Source organism: Lepidochelys kempii, chromosome 13 (assembly GCF_965140285.1).
Source record: "Lepidochelys kempii isolate rLepKem1 chromosome 13, rLepKem1.hap1, whole genome shotgun sequence".
NCBI classification, from domain to species: domain Eukaryota; kingdom Metazoa; phylum Chordata; order Testudines; family Cheloniidae; genus Lepidochelys; species Lepidochelys kempii.
In genome coordinates this window covers 30930637-30947221 of record NC_136392.1, presented here as the reverse complement: position 1 = coordinate 30947221, position 16585 = coordinate 30930637, and the positions used below count along the sequence as shown (strand labels likewise).

Below are 16585 nucleotides of genomic sequence, written 5' to 3'. Positions count from 1 at the left end.
AAACGGCTAAAACCAGTCACTGTCCCTTTGCCAAGGGGGCAGTACTTCAAAGTCTGGGTGTCTCCATAATCAGCATTGGGATTCTGCATAAATCACCGCTTAGTGATCTCAGATCCCCCAAGCAATCCACACAGTGAGCCAGGAGTACACAAATACATATAACATGTATTGGTACAAAGGTCTCTGGGCCCATATTGTCTGGACCACTTCAGACCGTCTCTCTGAAGTTCTCATGCTTTCAAGGTTTGGCTTAACGTCCAGATAGCATTGAATGCATCCGATGAAGTGAGCTGCAGCTCAGGAAAGCTTATGCTCAAATAAATTGGTTAGTCTCTAAGGTGCCACAAGTCCTCCTTTTCTTTTTGCGAATACAGACTAACACGGCTGCTACTCTGAAACCATTTATAAAGTTGAAACATTAGTCTCCGAAGATGCTGCATATGTTAGCAATATCTGTCACAGGTACCAACAATAGTCTCCTACAACATGTAGAAAGGAAACTTTAGCCACTCTAGCATGGATTTGATTGGACTGTTTCAGTTGTGCAATTGTGATATGTTGCCTATAAGATGAATATAGCAGACAGCTCAGTTGCAAACATCTTTAGCCCAGTATTATCCATTTATCATGTCTTCAGAGAGCTGTTTGAATATGTTTTTTTGTTTCTGGCTCTTTATTCTGTGAAGACAAGTCTTGATAGACTGTTCAGTGGCATGGGGATTTCAATTTCAATTACTTTGGATTTCAAATTAGATGAATACTTCTCCAGGATCTTCTCCAATATTCTTTCAGGAGTTAGCCCAGGCTGTCATTTCTTCTCGTTTGAGCCTGGTTCTAGTCTATGTGGGTATAATTTGTGCAGACATTCCGAAGATGCTAAATACTTTGCTTTCCTTTTTGTTGCTGTTGACCCCTAATGGATAAGTGAAGGACCTCAATGAAAATTACAGAAACCTAGTATTCATATTTATCTAAAATTCTTGGTTCCTCCTTACACTATTTATAAATATACCCAGTCCCCCTGCTGCTGAAATAAATTCTTGCAGGGTTATTCTGTACTGTTCAACCTGATAGAAATTGAAGTAAACTAAAAAATTTCTAGAAAATAGTTTAGTGGGAAAGGTATGGGGTTCTGGTGTACACAAAGATAGGCTTGGCTAGGTATGAGACTGCTCAAACAGTTTACTTAAGTAATGGAATAATTTTCAAAGGAAGGGTCATTGAGGAACCAGTACAGACATGTATTATTAGATTTATGGATTTAGTTTGAAGGACAATTCTGTACAGGTTGCTAGGAATGAATTAAAATGACCCAGAAGGACCTTTCCAGTGCTGTGATCTGAAAGTTCATTTGACTTAAGAAGCTTGCATTTGAAGTGCCTTGCTTCCTGTTCCTTTATTACAGCTTGTTTATTAACAGTAAATTAGTTTCATATAAATGACATGTATATAAGAACACAAAGCAAATATCAACTATTTTTCCAGTTTTTATTAAGTAATGGATTATTGCTTTCCATGGTAAAATCAGAACATTTTTTTAGAATAATAGAGAAAAGAATACTTAATTGTCAAACAAATCACAATGCACAAGTAATTCCTGGCATACTCATCAAAGAAATATACTTCCTGCTGGGAAAATTTCTTGATCTCAGAGTTTGTTTGAATTCATTTTCACAAGTTTTTCTTCAGCTATTAATACATTAGAGAATTATTGTTAAAGCCAAATACTGGGCGTGTTTGCCGTCTTTATATGTGTGAGAGGCTGGGGGTGGGAGTGTTGGGATTTTTTTGTTTTGATTTATGGGCTTGTAATCTGTTATTGGCCATACTTTCTAGAGGTTCATTCCTACTACTCTAATGAAATTTGTATTTATGTTTGTAGGCATAGAGGACTGTTTCAGCTCTGTATACACATAAACTAATCACCTGTTTTAGAGCAAACAGTTTCTCAGTTCTAATGTTTTTAAATATTTCTTTCTTACAATCAAAATAAAAACATGAAAACAAATTTCTGCTTTCATAAAGAAAATTCATAGATGATTCAGGGGATGTACCAATAACTGAAAATATTTTCTCTGAATTTAGTTAACACAATTTTATAATTGAAATTTAACAAAAGTATTTGCATCGCAAAAAATGGTGATATGAGCATGCCAAATTTGAAGTAGTTCCAAATTGCACTATGCCTGCTATACCTAAACATTGTGGGATAGAGGGTAACTAATGCCATGGCATTAAGCAGAAAGCATTATTAAAAAGAGTGACTCTAATGAAAAAAGATTCTTTTGAAAGATACTGAACAGAGATCACTGGAAAGTGAAATCTCACCCCAGAATATTTAGGGAAGCTTACTTGTGAGGAAGTTCATCAGTTCTGATGTGTTTAAATAGAATGTTCTCATTTCACTTCTTTGTAAAATAAGGTAATAAAGAAACTCTGTCATTTTAAAAAGTTTAAATTTAAAAAGTGATTTTTACTTGTTTTATCTGTAAACAGAAATAAAGAGCATCCAGACTTAAAACTTTGGTGTCATCCTTGGAAGCATTTTACAGTGGATGAAAAAATTCATACGAAACACATCATTCATATTGAAGAAAACTGCTGCAAAGAAGAGACCGTAAGTTACAGAACTTTCAATGGGACAGCTGAGAAACCTTCAACCATTCCTTCTATGGAGGAATCCTATATTACTAGTGAACACTGTTACCAGAAACCTCGGGCCTACTACCCTGCTATAGAGCAGAGACTAGTTGTGGAAACCAGAGGTTCAGCCATGGACGATGGAGTGAACAGAATAAGGGAGAATGGAGATGATGCCCTGTCAGAGAGATTTGGATGGAATCTGGACAGAGAATTATACAAGTTGGAGAATGAGTCCAAGCATAATTACTCTAAGGTATGTTATATTGGTATAGCCCTGTTTCTCTAGGGCATTTGTTTTTACCAGGCTAATCCAATATGCTTTCTAAAAATCCTTGACTGCTTTGAGTATTATCTGTGTTGATCCCCACTGCTGATGCATGTTTACTTCATGCTCCAGGGTCTAGAATTTTCTGGTCAGCAGTGTCCATTGGGGTTGCACGTGCTCTCCCCCCAATCTGAGGGCATGTTGCAAAGTGTTGTTCCACCCACCCTTCTTACCACATGTGGCTTCAGGGGAATAATCACTTCTCTCAATCTGCTGGTGACGCTCCTACTAATGCAGCTCAATATGCCATTAGCCTTCTTGGCAACAAGGGCACGCTATTGACTCATATCCAGTTTCTCGTCCACTGTAATCCACCGATCCTTTTCTGCAGAACTGCCACTTAGCCAGTCAGTCTCCAGCCTGTAGCAGTGCATGGGATTCTTCCATCCTACGTGCCGGACTCTGCACTTTTGCTTGTTGAACCTCATCAGATTTCTTTTGGCCCAATCCTACAATTTGTCCAGGTCACTCTCGACCCTATCCCTACCCTCCAGCATATCTACCTCTCCCCCCAGTTTAATGTCATCCACGAACTTGCTGAGGGTACAATCCATCCCATCATCCAGATCATTAATGAAGATGTTGAAGAAAACCCGGCCCCAGGACCGCTCCCTGGGGCACTCCGCTTGATACCGGCTGCCAACTGGACATTGAGCCATTGATTACTACCCTTTGAGCCCGATGATCTAGCCAGCTTTCTATCCACCTTATAGTCCATTCATCCAATCCATACTACTTTAACTTGCTGGCAAGAATACGGTGGGAGACCATATTATTCTCCAATTGAACATTTGGCTGTGCTACCTTAATCTGTTTATGCAAGAACTCTTCTGCCTCTCTGATGCCACTCAGGGTCAGTAGTTGCCTTTGAAGATCATAAAACTTTTCCTTTTATACAGCCATCAACTTGTACTTCCTGCATAAGAAGTCTGTCTGTTCCAATAACTAGTCCTTTGCTGGTGGTCAGTATTGGTAATGTACCGGGGGAAAAATATTCCTTCTCTCTCTGCTGCAAACTCTGTCAGAAACTCTGTTAGCCTGCTCAGGTGGTTTTTGTTTTTTTCAAATTCCATTATTTTTGTTGGTCAGTACTACACCCTTGCTATTAGGGAGGGATTAACCACTCAGACTTCAAACACCTGGCCTGATCAAAGGTCACATAGCCCCAGTCACATGGTCATTAGAGACACAAGGAAACCAACCGCTCACTGGGCCTTTTCAGAGGCCCAAAAGTTCAACTATATGACCCTCACAGAGACCATCAAACCAAATATGCAACTCACCAAGTCATCAGGACCTACAGATACATCCCAGAAACTTTCCTGTTAGCATTGCCTGTTCACCTGCTCATGTGTTCGCTTTAAGTGCGTTATACCTAGCCTTTCTGGACGGCATCATGAAAGCATCTGAGGCAAAAAGTGTGTTAGCTACCACAAAGGAAACCTATAAAACTGCCACCTAGTCATCCAGCAACATGTTTGTAAAATGCTAGTCTTGAACTTCATTCTGTGGAGAAGCATCATTTAGCAGGAAGGTGCTCCCAAGATGTGTCCCCAAAATAAGTAAATATTTCTGATGTGAGGGAAAGGAGCATATTCTTCTCCTATTTAGCACTCTCTTCCTTCTAATACCTCCTTCATTGAGTAGTGTCCCTATGGGTGCTCCACTTCAGGTGCAAACGTGTCTTGAGCTCTTGATCGGAGATTTTCCAGTAGCAATGACCGTTCAGCCCCCACATGCATCTAGTACTTCCTTATGCCACGTACCAAGGCTATATAGGGATGTGCGGGCAAACTACCATCAGTTCCTTCTCAACTGCCTTGACCTGAGGCAGAGCCTTAGCATGTCGGGCCTCAGGTGTCTTGTGTTTACAGTTTCCTGTAGTAGTTTGTTTAGGATTAGTTAGTTGTTAGTGATAGCTATTTAGTTAGAGATAAGTGGTGATTGGATTGTCTTGTTCCTCTCTCCCCCCTCCGGAGTCTTTTATTCTCCTGGCAGGGCGTGCCTGGATCACCTGCAGAGAGGCTATACTTGTTAGCAACAGCCACTCTTGTGTCTTGGTTGCTTGAGGGAGTCCCATGTCTCCCAGAAGTGCAGCTTCTACCTGACCCTCAAATCCAGGGCAAGGAATAACAGAGAGATTAAACTGAGACTGTTGACTGCTCCTCAACCTTAGGGCTTTTGGAGGCTTCAGGGCAGGTTTCAAAAAGAGGAGTGTGGACTTTCATCTTAAGGAGCCAGCTCTTAAAGGGCCCCGATTCCCGTTGTGAGATCTACGATCTCGGAAGCCTTGACCCTCAGCATCTGTGCAGGCGTTCCTTTCTGTCTGCCAGCTCCATTAGTAACTATGACAGCAGCTGCATCATTGTTGGGATGGAGAGCTCACCTCAATGCCCTCACAACTCAAGGCAGATGGACAAATCAGGAAACCTGTCTCCACACCAATCTGCTGGAACTCAAGGTGGTCAGAAATGCCTGCTTTCATTTCCTGCCACTCATTGCGGCAAATCAGAGTCATGACGGACAACCTATGCCCTTCATGTTCTGTATCAACAAGCCGTGAGGGACAAGATCCCCCTCTGTGTGCCAAAGCTATGAAACTATGCAACTGGTGTATAATCCATCAGCTCCAAGTTTCAGTTATCTCCCATATATTCAGAACTATAGCTGATATTCTCAGCAGACTGTTATCCCGGCACTACAAATGAGAGCTAGACTCTCATATACTCCACACTTTATTCCAAAGGTGGAGACTACCAGAAGTGGATCTCTTCACCACCTTCAGGAACAAAAAGTGTTCTCCATTCTGCTCAAGAAGAGGTCTGGGCCGCCACTCTTTGGGAGATGCCTTTCTTCTATCTTGGCAGCGGGATCTGCTTTTTACATTTTCTAAAACACCACTGCTTTTAAGGGTGATGAACAAGATCAGACAGAACAAAGACAGAGTTATCCTTATAATATTGATCTGGCTGAGACAAGCTTGGTACCCTGACCTGCTTCACCTATGCATCCAACTGTTGTTCATATTTCTGACCATTCCTCATTTCCTCTCCCAGGCTGTGAGTCATGTGCTTCATCCTAGCCTAGGGTTCTCCGCCTCCGGGTGTGATTCCTTGATGGTTTGTGGGGTTAGAATCTTCCTGCTCTGCAGAAGTGCCACAGGTGTTACTGAACATCAGGAGTCAACCCATATTACTTACCTGCAGAAGTGCAAGAGATTCTTCCTTTGCTGTTGTCACCACATTTTTGTGTCTGAATCTGTGCCGCTCTGTCACCTTGGATAACTGTTAGATCTAAAGAAATCGGGGTTATCAGTTCAGTTAAGGTCCATTTGTAATATCAGCCTTTCATCCTCCAGTAGCAGGATTCTCCATATTTGCTGACCCTGTGTTGTCTAGGTTAGTAGTTCACAAACTTTTTCAGTCATATCTCCCCACCCCCACCACATTTATCATTCACAGAATTTGTTGTGCCTCACCCTCCATTACTTGTAATCGCAAACTGTTTCAGTTTTTTTCCAAGGGCTCTACCCTGAGATCCTGCTGTCGTAATAGCTGGAGCAGGATAAAAATTCAACAGATAATGCAGGAGTAGGTATTGTGGGGTGGGATGGGAGCAGGATTTAAAAAATAGTTTTCCTGCAGCACAAGCAACGTGAATGCTCTGGCCAGCATCTGCTGCTCTCCAGCCGCCCAGCTCTAAAGGCAGCACCAACAACCGTGCAGAAGTAAGGGTGGCAGTGCCCTCTCTTCTGCACTGCTGTTGGCGGTGGTGCTGACTTCAGAGCTGGGCAGCTGGAGAGCAGCAGCTGCTGGCTGGGGTATTCGTGTTTGCTGTGTGGGAGAACTATTTTTTTATCCCATTTCCGTCCTGCCCCGCAGTACCCACTCTATTTTTATCCTGCTCCCACTATTATGGTAGCAGATCCTGTGGGACCCACAGGATCCCAGTTTCTTTGTGCCCCACAAAGAACCTCTGGTGTGCGTCCCAATTTGTGCACTACTGGTCTAGGTTTATAATGGGTTTAGGGAATCTCTACCCCACTCCAACTGGGACCTTAACATGGTCATTTAATTACTTCATGAGAGTCTGATTTGATACAATGGCAACCAGTTCTCTGCTCTCCTTATCTGTGAAGATTGCCTTTTTAGCGGCTATCTCATCAGCATGTAGGATTGGAGAGATTGAAGCTTTGATGGCGGATCTCCCCCTCCCTCCAGTATTCTGAAAGGACAAAGTCTCTGTGCCCAAACCTTAAATTCTTACTTAAGATACTATCAGTGTTTCATCTTAACCAGTCCATTCATCCGCCAGTTTTTTCCAAAACCTCGCAAGTTTCTGCAGGAGACATACGATCATACCTTGGTTATTCGAAGAGCATTGGCTTTCTACTTATATAGAATCAAACAATTACAATAGTTACCTAGGCTGTTCATCTCCATCACAGATTGATCCCATGGGTCCTCAATCTCTGTTCAGAGGCTGTCAATGTGGATCTCTGGGTGTATTATCACTTATGAGGCAACTAGCATTCATCCCCCCTCCAAAGGGTGATACCACACTCTACCAGAACATAAGCAACAGCCCCAGCAGTATCCAAGAATGTGCAAGTATCTGAAATATGCACGACCACTACATGGGCTTCACTACATACGTTTTCTAATCATTATGCCTTGATCCACGCCTTCAGATCCAATGTGGCGGTTTGTAAATGCAATATACTTCCTTCAGTTCTGGACTCAGTCCCAAACCTCACACCTCCCTGTGGGGATACTGCTTGGGAGTCACCTGAAGTGGAGCACTCTAAGGGACGCTACTCAGAGAAGAAGAGGTTACTCACCTTGTGCAGTCATTGCAGTTCTTCGACGTGTCCCCCTATGGATGTTCAACTACCCGCCCTCCTGCTTCAGATTAGTCTATATGGAATATTTGGATGGATAAGAAACTGAGGACCATTGACCGCGCATCTCTGGATAGCCTCGGTGTGTGGCACAAGGAGGTAGAGGATGAATCACAGTTGAATGGACACTGCTAATGGAAAATCTCCAATCAAGGGCTCAAGAGGTTCATGTGCATCTGAAGCAGAGCACCCAGAGGGGGACACATCTCAAAGAACTGCAGTTACAGCACAAAGTGAGTAACCACTTTTTACTGCTTGCTGTAGCCCAGACATCTCGGACTGGGGAAGTGGTCAGGATCCAGAATGGAAAGCTTCTTACCAGATGATTTCCTTGCTGGAACTGAGCTGCTTTATGTCAGATAAGTCCTTTCGGTATCTTAACAATTGGCTTTCTCCGAGGACCATATGCACATTAAACACAAGCTAATTAGGTGTTTCTGTTCAATTACATTTAATCTGCTAATAAAGATTTAGTGTTTCCATACAGTTTTTTAAAATGGTAGTCTGGGGGCGAGAGGAAAAGGAAGGGGTGTTGCTAACCCTGGAACTTTGTGAATTAGTCTAAACTTCCTCCGTTACTAGCCAGAACGGTAGTGCAGCCCAAATATTTTTGACTGGGGAAGAGGGCAGTCCTAGACAGGAAATCAAGAAACAAATCTTCTGTTTAAACAGTCTGTTTCTTCAGTGTCAGACTCACATTCTTTTGCTTTTGAGTATTTTGTTTTTCGTTTTAAATGTTGGTATTTTTGTGCCTCATCCAACAGTGTGAAGCTGAGGCAGCATCTTCGTTGCTGGTAAAGAGTTTTTTTAAATTCTTATTAGTAGACAACTGGAGTATAGAGACTTTTTAATATTCATGTTTCATATTAGTGAACTATCTCTGCATTTTGATGGGCTAGCAACAGCTGTCAGACAATAAGGATTCTCAGACTAGTTATTGAGAAATAATTCTGCAAATCATGAGTACAGCAAAAAAAAAAAAATGAATGTAGGGAACTGGATAACTGGGGGGAAACTCTACCATTAGTTTCAGGAACTCTAAAGATCCGCAAAAAGAAAAGGAGAACTTGTGGTACCTTAGAGACGAACAAATTTATTTGAGCATAAGCTTTCGTGAGCTACAGCTCACTTCAGCGGATGCTTATGCTCAAATAAATGTGTTAGTTTCTAAGGTGCCGCAAGTCCTCCTTTTCTTTTTGTGGATACAGACTAACACGGCTGCTACTCTGAACCTGTCATTTTCTAAAGATCCATGCAGCCTGATTGGCTGGCTGACATATTTCCATTTAACTATGATAAATACTAATTTATGTACCTTTGTCAGGTAAGAGAATGTGTGTCTAAGAAAATCCCTTCAGAGGAAGCTATTGAAATGAAACTGCTGGAAAAAGAAAAGGAAGGAGTTGTGAACTCACAGCTGCAGTGGCAACTTAACCTTCTAGCCCATGTTGAATCTCTACAAGATGAAGTTACACACAGGATGGATTTCATTGAGAAGGAACTGGATGGTAAATTAAATGTATTTTCTTTCACAGATTAAACAGAATGTATATTTTTGTACCATTCAGATTATGTTGTTTCTATCCAAAATGCATTGTCTTGAGATCCGTGTCCTATTTCTGCAGATCTACAAAGATACCAGCATCATTTTTATCACACTAGCCAGCTGTAATAATCGAAAGTTGTGTTTTTAGGAGTAAATTTGGTTTTGATATAGTCACTATGTAATATATATATAGTTATAGTTAGTCTTTTGATATAGTTCAATAGTCTTTTTAATCTCTCCTTAAACAGAAACTGTTCCTTACCCCTGATCATTTTTGTTGCCTTTCTCTGGACCTTTTCCAATTCTAATATATCTTTTTTGAGATAGGGTGACCAGATCTGCACTCAGTATTGAAGGTTTGGATTTACATAGTGGCATTATGATGATTTCTGTCTCCTTATCTATCCTTTTCCTAATGGTTGCTAACATTGTTTGCTTTTTTGATTGCCACTGCACATCGAGTGGATGTTGTCAGAGAACTTTCCACACTGATTCCAAGATCTTTTTCCTGAGTGGTCCCCTTCCTTTCCTTTCCCTCCCTTTCTATTTCTTTACTTTGTATTTTCATCTTTTTTATTCTCACTTTAGTTTTGGGGAAAATATTCATTACAATAGAAATGTTTAATAGGGCGAGGAGCTGGTTGTGGATCCATTAAGGCTTGCACATGTGTATAAAATTGTATAATCCTATACAGACATACGTCTTTTAAACATTTAATCAGTCTGAGTTTTAATGCAAAATGGCTTTTATACGTAAAAATATTGTGATTTTGAAGTCTGATATCTTGGGTTCTACAAGGATTAAAAGCAAGTGCACCATGTCCCACCAGAAAGCTGGGAATCTTCCCTATCAAGTTACATAAAGCCCTCATTTCTAGCTCAGTAGAGGGGTAAGGTGTCACTTTTACCACTAGTCCTGGATTGCCTCCCCACACCCAGCCATCTGTGGTTTAGAATCATAGAAGATTAGGGGTGGAAGAGACCTCAGGAGGTCATCTAGTCCAACCCCCTGCTCAAAGCAGGACCAACCCCAACTAAATCATCCCAGCTATGACTTTGTCAAGCCAGCCCTTAAAAATCTCTAAGGATGGAGATTCCACCACCTTCCTAGGTAACCCATTCCAGTGTTTCACCCACTGCAGCTTGAGACCATTGCTCCTTGTTCTGTCATCTGCCACCACTGAGAACAGCCTTTTTGTTGCCCTCTGTTGGACTCTCTCCAATTTGTCCACATCCTTTCTGTAGCTGGGGGCCCAAAACTGGACGCAGTACTCCAGATGTGGTCTCACCAGTGAAGGAAGAAGTGGTTCGGGACTATTTAGAAAAACTGGACGTGCACAAGTCCATGGAGCCGGATGCGTTGCATCTGAGAGTGCTAAAGGAATTGGTGGATGTGATTGCAGAGCCGTTGGCCATTATCTTTGAAAACTCATGGCGATTGGGGGAGGTCCCAGATGACTGGAAAAAGGCTAATGTAGTCCCCATCTTTAAAAAAGGGAAGGAGGAGGATCCTGGGAACTACAGGCCAGTCAGCCTCACCTCAGTCCCTGGAAAAATCATGGAGCATGTCCTCAAGGAATCAATTCTGAAGTGCTTAAACGAGAGGAAAGTGATCAGGAACAGTCAGCCTGGATTCGCTAAGAGCAAGTCATGCCTGACTAATCTAATTGCCTTCTATGATGAGATAACTGGTTCTGTGGATGAAGGGAAAGCAATGGACGTGTTATTCCTCAACTTTAGCAAAGCTTTTGACACTGTCTCCCACAGTATTCTTGTCAGCAAGTTAAAGTAGTATGGGCTGGATGGATGCACTACAAAGTGGGTAGAAAGTTGGCTAGATTGTTGGGCTCAACGGGTAGTGATCAATGGCTCCATGTCTAGTTGGCAGCCGGTATCTAGCGGAGTGCCTCAAGGGTCGGTCCTGGGGCCGGTTTTGTTCAATATCTTCATTAATGATCTGGAGGATGGTGTGGATTGCACCCTCACAAGTTTGCGGATGACACTAAACTGGGAGGAGTGGTAGATACGCTGGAGAGTAGGGATAGGATACAGAGGGACCTAGAGAAATTGGAGGATTGGACCAAAAGAAATCTGATGAGGTTCAACAAGGACAAGTGCAGAGTCCTGCACTTAGAACGGAAGAATCCAATGAACCACTACAGACTAGGGACCGAATGGCTAGGCAGCAGTTCTGCAGAGAAGGACCTAGGGGTGACAGTGGACGAGAAGCTGGATATGAGTCAACAGGGTGCCCTTGTTGCCAAGAAGGCCAGTGGCATTTTGTGGTGTATAAGTAGGGGCATTGCCAGCAGATCGAGGGACGTGATCGTTCCCCTCTATTCGACACTGGTGAGGCCTCATCTGGAGTACTGTGTCCGGTTTTGGGCCCCACACTACAAGAAGGATGTGGAGAAATTGGAGAAAGTCCAGCGAAGGGCAACAAAAATGATTAGGGGTCTGGAACACATGACTTATGAGGAGAGGCTGAGGGAACTGGGATTGTTTAGTCTATGGAAGAGAAGAATGAGGGGGGATTTGATAGCTGCTTTTAACTACCTGAAAGGTGAATCCAAAGTGGATGGATCTAGACTATTCTCAGTGATAGCAGATGACAGGACAAGGAGTAATGGTCTCAAGTTGCAGTGGGGGAGGTTTAGGTTGGATATTAGGAAAAACTTTTTCACTAGGAGGGTGGTGAAACACTGGAATGCGTTACCTAAGGAGGTGGTGCAATCCCCTTCCTTTAGAAATTTTTAAGGTCAGGCTTGACAAAGCCCTGGCTGGGATGATTTAGTTGGGATTGATCCTGCTCTGGGCAGGGGGTTGGACTAGATGGCCTCCAGAGGTCCCTTCCAACTCTGTTATTCTATGAAATACAGGGGAGTAATCACTTCCTGCGATCTGCTGGCAATGCTCCTACTAATTCAGCCCAATATGCTGTTAGCCTTCTTGGCAACAAGGGCACACTGTTGACTCATATCCAGCTTCTCGTCCTCTAATCCCCAGGTCCTTTTCAGTTGAACTTCCGCTTAGCCAGTCAGTCCCCAGCCTGTAGCAGTGCATGGGATTCTTCCATCCTAAATGCAGGACTCTGCACTTGTCCTTGTTGAACCTCATCAGATTTCTTTTGGCCCAATCCTACAATTTGTCTAGATCACTCTGGACCCTATCCCTACCCTCCAGCATATCTACCTCTCCCCCCAGCTTAGTGTCGTCTGCGAACTTGCTGAGCGTACAATTCAGATCATTAATGAAGATGTTGAAGAAAACCAGCCCCAGGACCGCTTCCTGAGGCACTCCACTTGATACCAGCTGCCAACTGGACATTGAGCCATTGATTACTCTCCATTGAGCCCAATGATCTAGCCAACTTTCTGTCCACTTTATAGTCCATTTATCCAATCCATACTTCTTTAACTTGCCTTGCAGAGATGTTTTTTGCCTTGCAGATATGAACACATTGATGTAAGCACATGGTAGCTCTGTAAATTACCAAACACTATTTGGGAAGTTTTTGTTTTCTCTGATTTCTAAAATATTGTATATGTTAAAAGTACTGTAGTTTGTCTTTCAAAATATATTTATTTCAAGAACTCTTCTTAGTTTTATTGCTTTGGAAATATATATGTATATATTTGCCAGCTAATAAGAATAGTGAATAGTATTAACTTTTTCTATTTCTTTTGCAGTTCTAGAGAGTTGGTTGGATTACACAGGAGAGCTGGAACCACCAGAACCACTAGCTAGACTTCCACAACTCAAACATTGTATAAAACAGCTTATTACGGACCTAGGCAAGGTGCAACAAATTGCTCTTTGCTGCTCAACATGAGATTAGAGAGCTCTTGAAATTGCTGTTGAATATGAACGCGGAGTGTTTGACACAAACAGCTCTATATATTTAAATGAAATTAGCATGCTGATTGCATGTGATGCAGACTGACTTCAGGGATTGTGGAGAAGTATGACTGTTCTGAAAGCAGTAACAAGGTTATCCTTATCTTTTGATCTTTTGGGATTTACTAGGCAATTTTAACAATATGGAAGGGGATTTTACTCTTGTATTCAAGGGTAGGAGCAGGCTGACAAAATATACTCTTAGATTTTCATTCCTTACAACAAGTTGTTGAATGAAATAAACTTTTTGCATAATTAAACTGACTTAAAATTGTGCCACTGAAGATAAGAGTTCTAAGAGCCAAAAATGTTTAGTTGACGAAGGTTGTAAATTATGTTCTACAGAGTTTATTTAAGCGACTTGTATACCAGGTCGGGTCATGCTTTATTCCTACTGGTTTATGCACAGCACAGTATTTAATCAATAGGCAATGTTATAACAATTTTCAAGCATAGCAAATATGAATGTCCATCTTTAATTGTAAACTCTTACATGGAGGTTTTCAAGTAATACTGGCCTAAAACCCCACTTCTGTTGATTTAAATAGAGGTAGCAGGTGGTCACAGTTGCGTTGCACTTAGTTTCATAGTAAATGATTGTTTTCCATATTTATCATGTCACTATCACATGACTCTACGGTACTGGGGAAATCCATTTACATTGTGCTTCTTGTGCATTCTTGAACTTTTAAATTTGGCCGTACTGTGCCTCCTTGAACTAGTGCTACTGGTTCACCTTTGTGACAGTACACAGTGCTATGTCTAAAAGATGGGAGATGTACCAGAAGTTCCAAACTTAAGGTGTGTAGTTTTCTGCCCATTTGTTAATTTCCATTCCTGTTATATTTTGAAATGTAGACTTTTTTCAATACTCTAAACATGCACATTGTAAAGACTTATTATGAATGTGTGGTTTTGGGAATCAGTTTATTTTATGTTTGTTTAAATGAAGCCTCAAAAGCTATGCATGAGGTACTGTCCTCACAGTGAGGTATTATGTTAAATAGTATATGTTCTCAGTCTCTTTTTATACTTTGTTTTAATTTTCTAGTTTGTATTATTTTGTGAGATCAAGATGAAAATGCTGCTTAAGTTGAAGATACATTATATAGTACCTTTTGAAATGTTAGTGTATTGTATTTGGTATGTTACAAGCCTTTTACGTGCGGCTCATATCTCCATAAATAATGGTTGTGATTTTTTTTAATTCCCAAATATTGATGAGTGTAACTTCACCGTGGAAAAGGGTAAATTGTTTTTGCGTTGAGAGGGTGTCCTGAAAAAGCAGGATTTTTCTGTTATCTTGATCTTTCTTATAGTTCTATTTGTGATGGTACCACCAAAGGGTTAAAATTAAAGCACAGTTGTAATCAAAAGACCCAGAAGTGTACAAATTGTTAATTATGGATATATGAATCTGTAAAGTTTATATGCTGCAAAGAATAATGATTTACTATGTAAACTTGAAATATCCACTATCATTATAGGAATAACAATATCTACAATGAATATTTTGATCAGTTTAGTTCCTTCAGAAAATGGAATAACTAGGCTACTCAAGGTAGTAGTTAAGGCTTTTATGCCAAGACTCATTTCAGGGAATAATTTATGTCTCATCATTTTATGGCACTAGTTGGTATATAATGAATTTGACATATGTACAGCAGGAGAATAAACTTATTTTGCTGTAACACAGTTGGAATAAAGCTTACATGATCTTAAATGTCACTTTGCTTTCTAAAGGTAAAAACAAATGGTTAAATGATGTCATTCCTCTTAATGACATCTGAATTATGAGTAACACGCTGTGCAGTTCTATATCAGACAGCAGTAACCAAATGATAAGGCGGCTATCCAAACAAGGGTTTTAAACAACAGCTGTGAAGTTTTTATCAGATTACTGTTTTACCAGTAAATTATTCCCTGTTTGAAATCTGTATAACGAGCACTCAGACTGGAAAATAATTAAATACAAGTACATTCACAAATCAACTTCGTTACAGTTTAAAGCAATGGAGTAGTTAATCCCCAAGTTTGAGTTTTCTCTCCAGAAATGGAAATTTTCACTTTGCAAGTAACTGGTTTTGGAGTGTTCATGTTAAGTTTGCTTTGCCAGTTTATTTTTGCTCATGGCAAAGAAAATTCCACTTGGTAAATAGCAATACTGAAGGTTTTGTTTTCCGTTAGCAGAATGATTATACAATAGGGAACCCCTTGCTGATGAAACAGATCTGGATGACTGAAAATATTTATTTGAAATAGGTTAGTGCTTTTCACGTTCAGGAAAGGTTCTGTATTGTACTCTGCCTGAATTGTTTTGTCCCTATTTTTATAAGTTTCCACATTTGTAGCTCTCCTTATAGTTGACCAACACTATTTTGGTCTGGCAAATCACTTTTTGTTGTTTCTTTAAATCACTGGTAAGTGAATGCGACATGGAGCCTTGATAAAATGAGCAAACATTGCACTGTGGATACATAAGTATATATGTCTTTGTTTATGCACTATTAGAACTGAGGGCGTTGTATATAGAATTTTGCTTTGGAGCAATATTTGCAAAACTTGAAAACTTCTGTATCTTGGTGTTTGGAATAAATAAATAGGTTTTTGTTGGTTAAGTCTTAGTAAAGTCTATTTCTGTTTCAGTGTAACGATTATTCAAACTAGTTATACATTAAAAAGGTCATTTTCGGACTTTAGAGAGATGAGGTTGGTGAATTAATATTTTGGACCAATAATATTATTGGACCAGTTTCTGTTAGTGAGAGAGACAAGCTCTGAAGCTTACATAGAGCTCTTCTAAGTTAGATACTGTAGTTTAGCAGGAGTAATACTGACCCAACACTCACTAGATTGATCAATTCCTCAAAAATGTCATGTATAAGAATTCCCAATAAATAAACTGACCTTTTCTCTGCAGTGTAGTGCTTAAAGTGGAATATTTTATAATAAAATATTTTTTAATTTAAAACGTCACTGAAATTAACAAGATACATGTATAGGCTTAAAAAAACCCTGTATAATATTAAACCAAATATTTATAAAGCAGTTCTTTCACCACTTACCAATCAAAGCCTGACTGCAAGAATTGAAGTTTCTCCTGCATGAGTTCATAGCATCACAAATATTTCTGTCATTGTAAAGAATGCAGCAGGAGAGAAACAGAACACTGGACTTGAGCCTCAACTGATCAGGGTGGATTAATTTAAAACAGTGATTTAAATTGCCAGTTTTAATCATGATTTAAATCACTATGCAGGAAACCTTGGTTTAA

The 16585-nt window shown here is 40.5% G+C and overlaps 1 protein-coding gene across 10 annotated transcripts in view; it reads left to right on the top strand.

Annotated features, from left to right (window-relative positions):
- The window catches only part of PHF20 (PHD finger protein 20), a 190047-nt gene extending 174118 nt beyond the window's left edge, over positions 1-15929 (top strand). For all 10 annotated transcript variants that reach the window (XM_073310018.2, XM_073310010.2, XM_073310016.2 and 7 more), the window contains 3 exons: positions 2497-2896; positions 9193-9376; positions 13104-15929. In XM_073310018.2, coding sequence (XP_073166119.2) covers positions 2497-2896; positions 9193-9376; positions 13104-13246 — 727 coding nt within the window. In that variant the 3' untranslated portion in view covers positions 13247-15929. The remainder of the gene's footprint in view (positions 1-2496; positions 2897-9192; positions 9377-13103) is intronic.
- Positions 15930-16585: the final 656 nt, after the last annotated feature.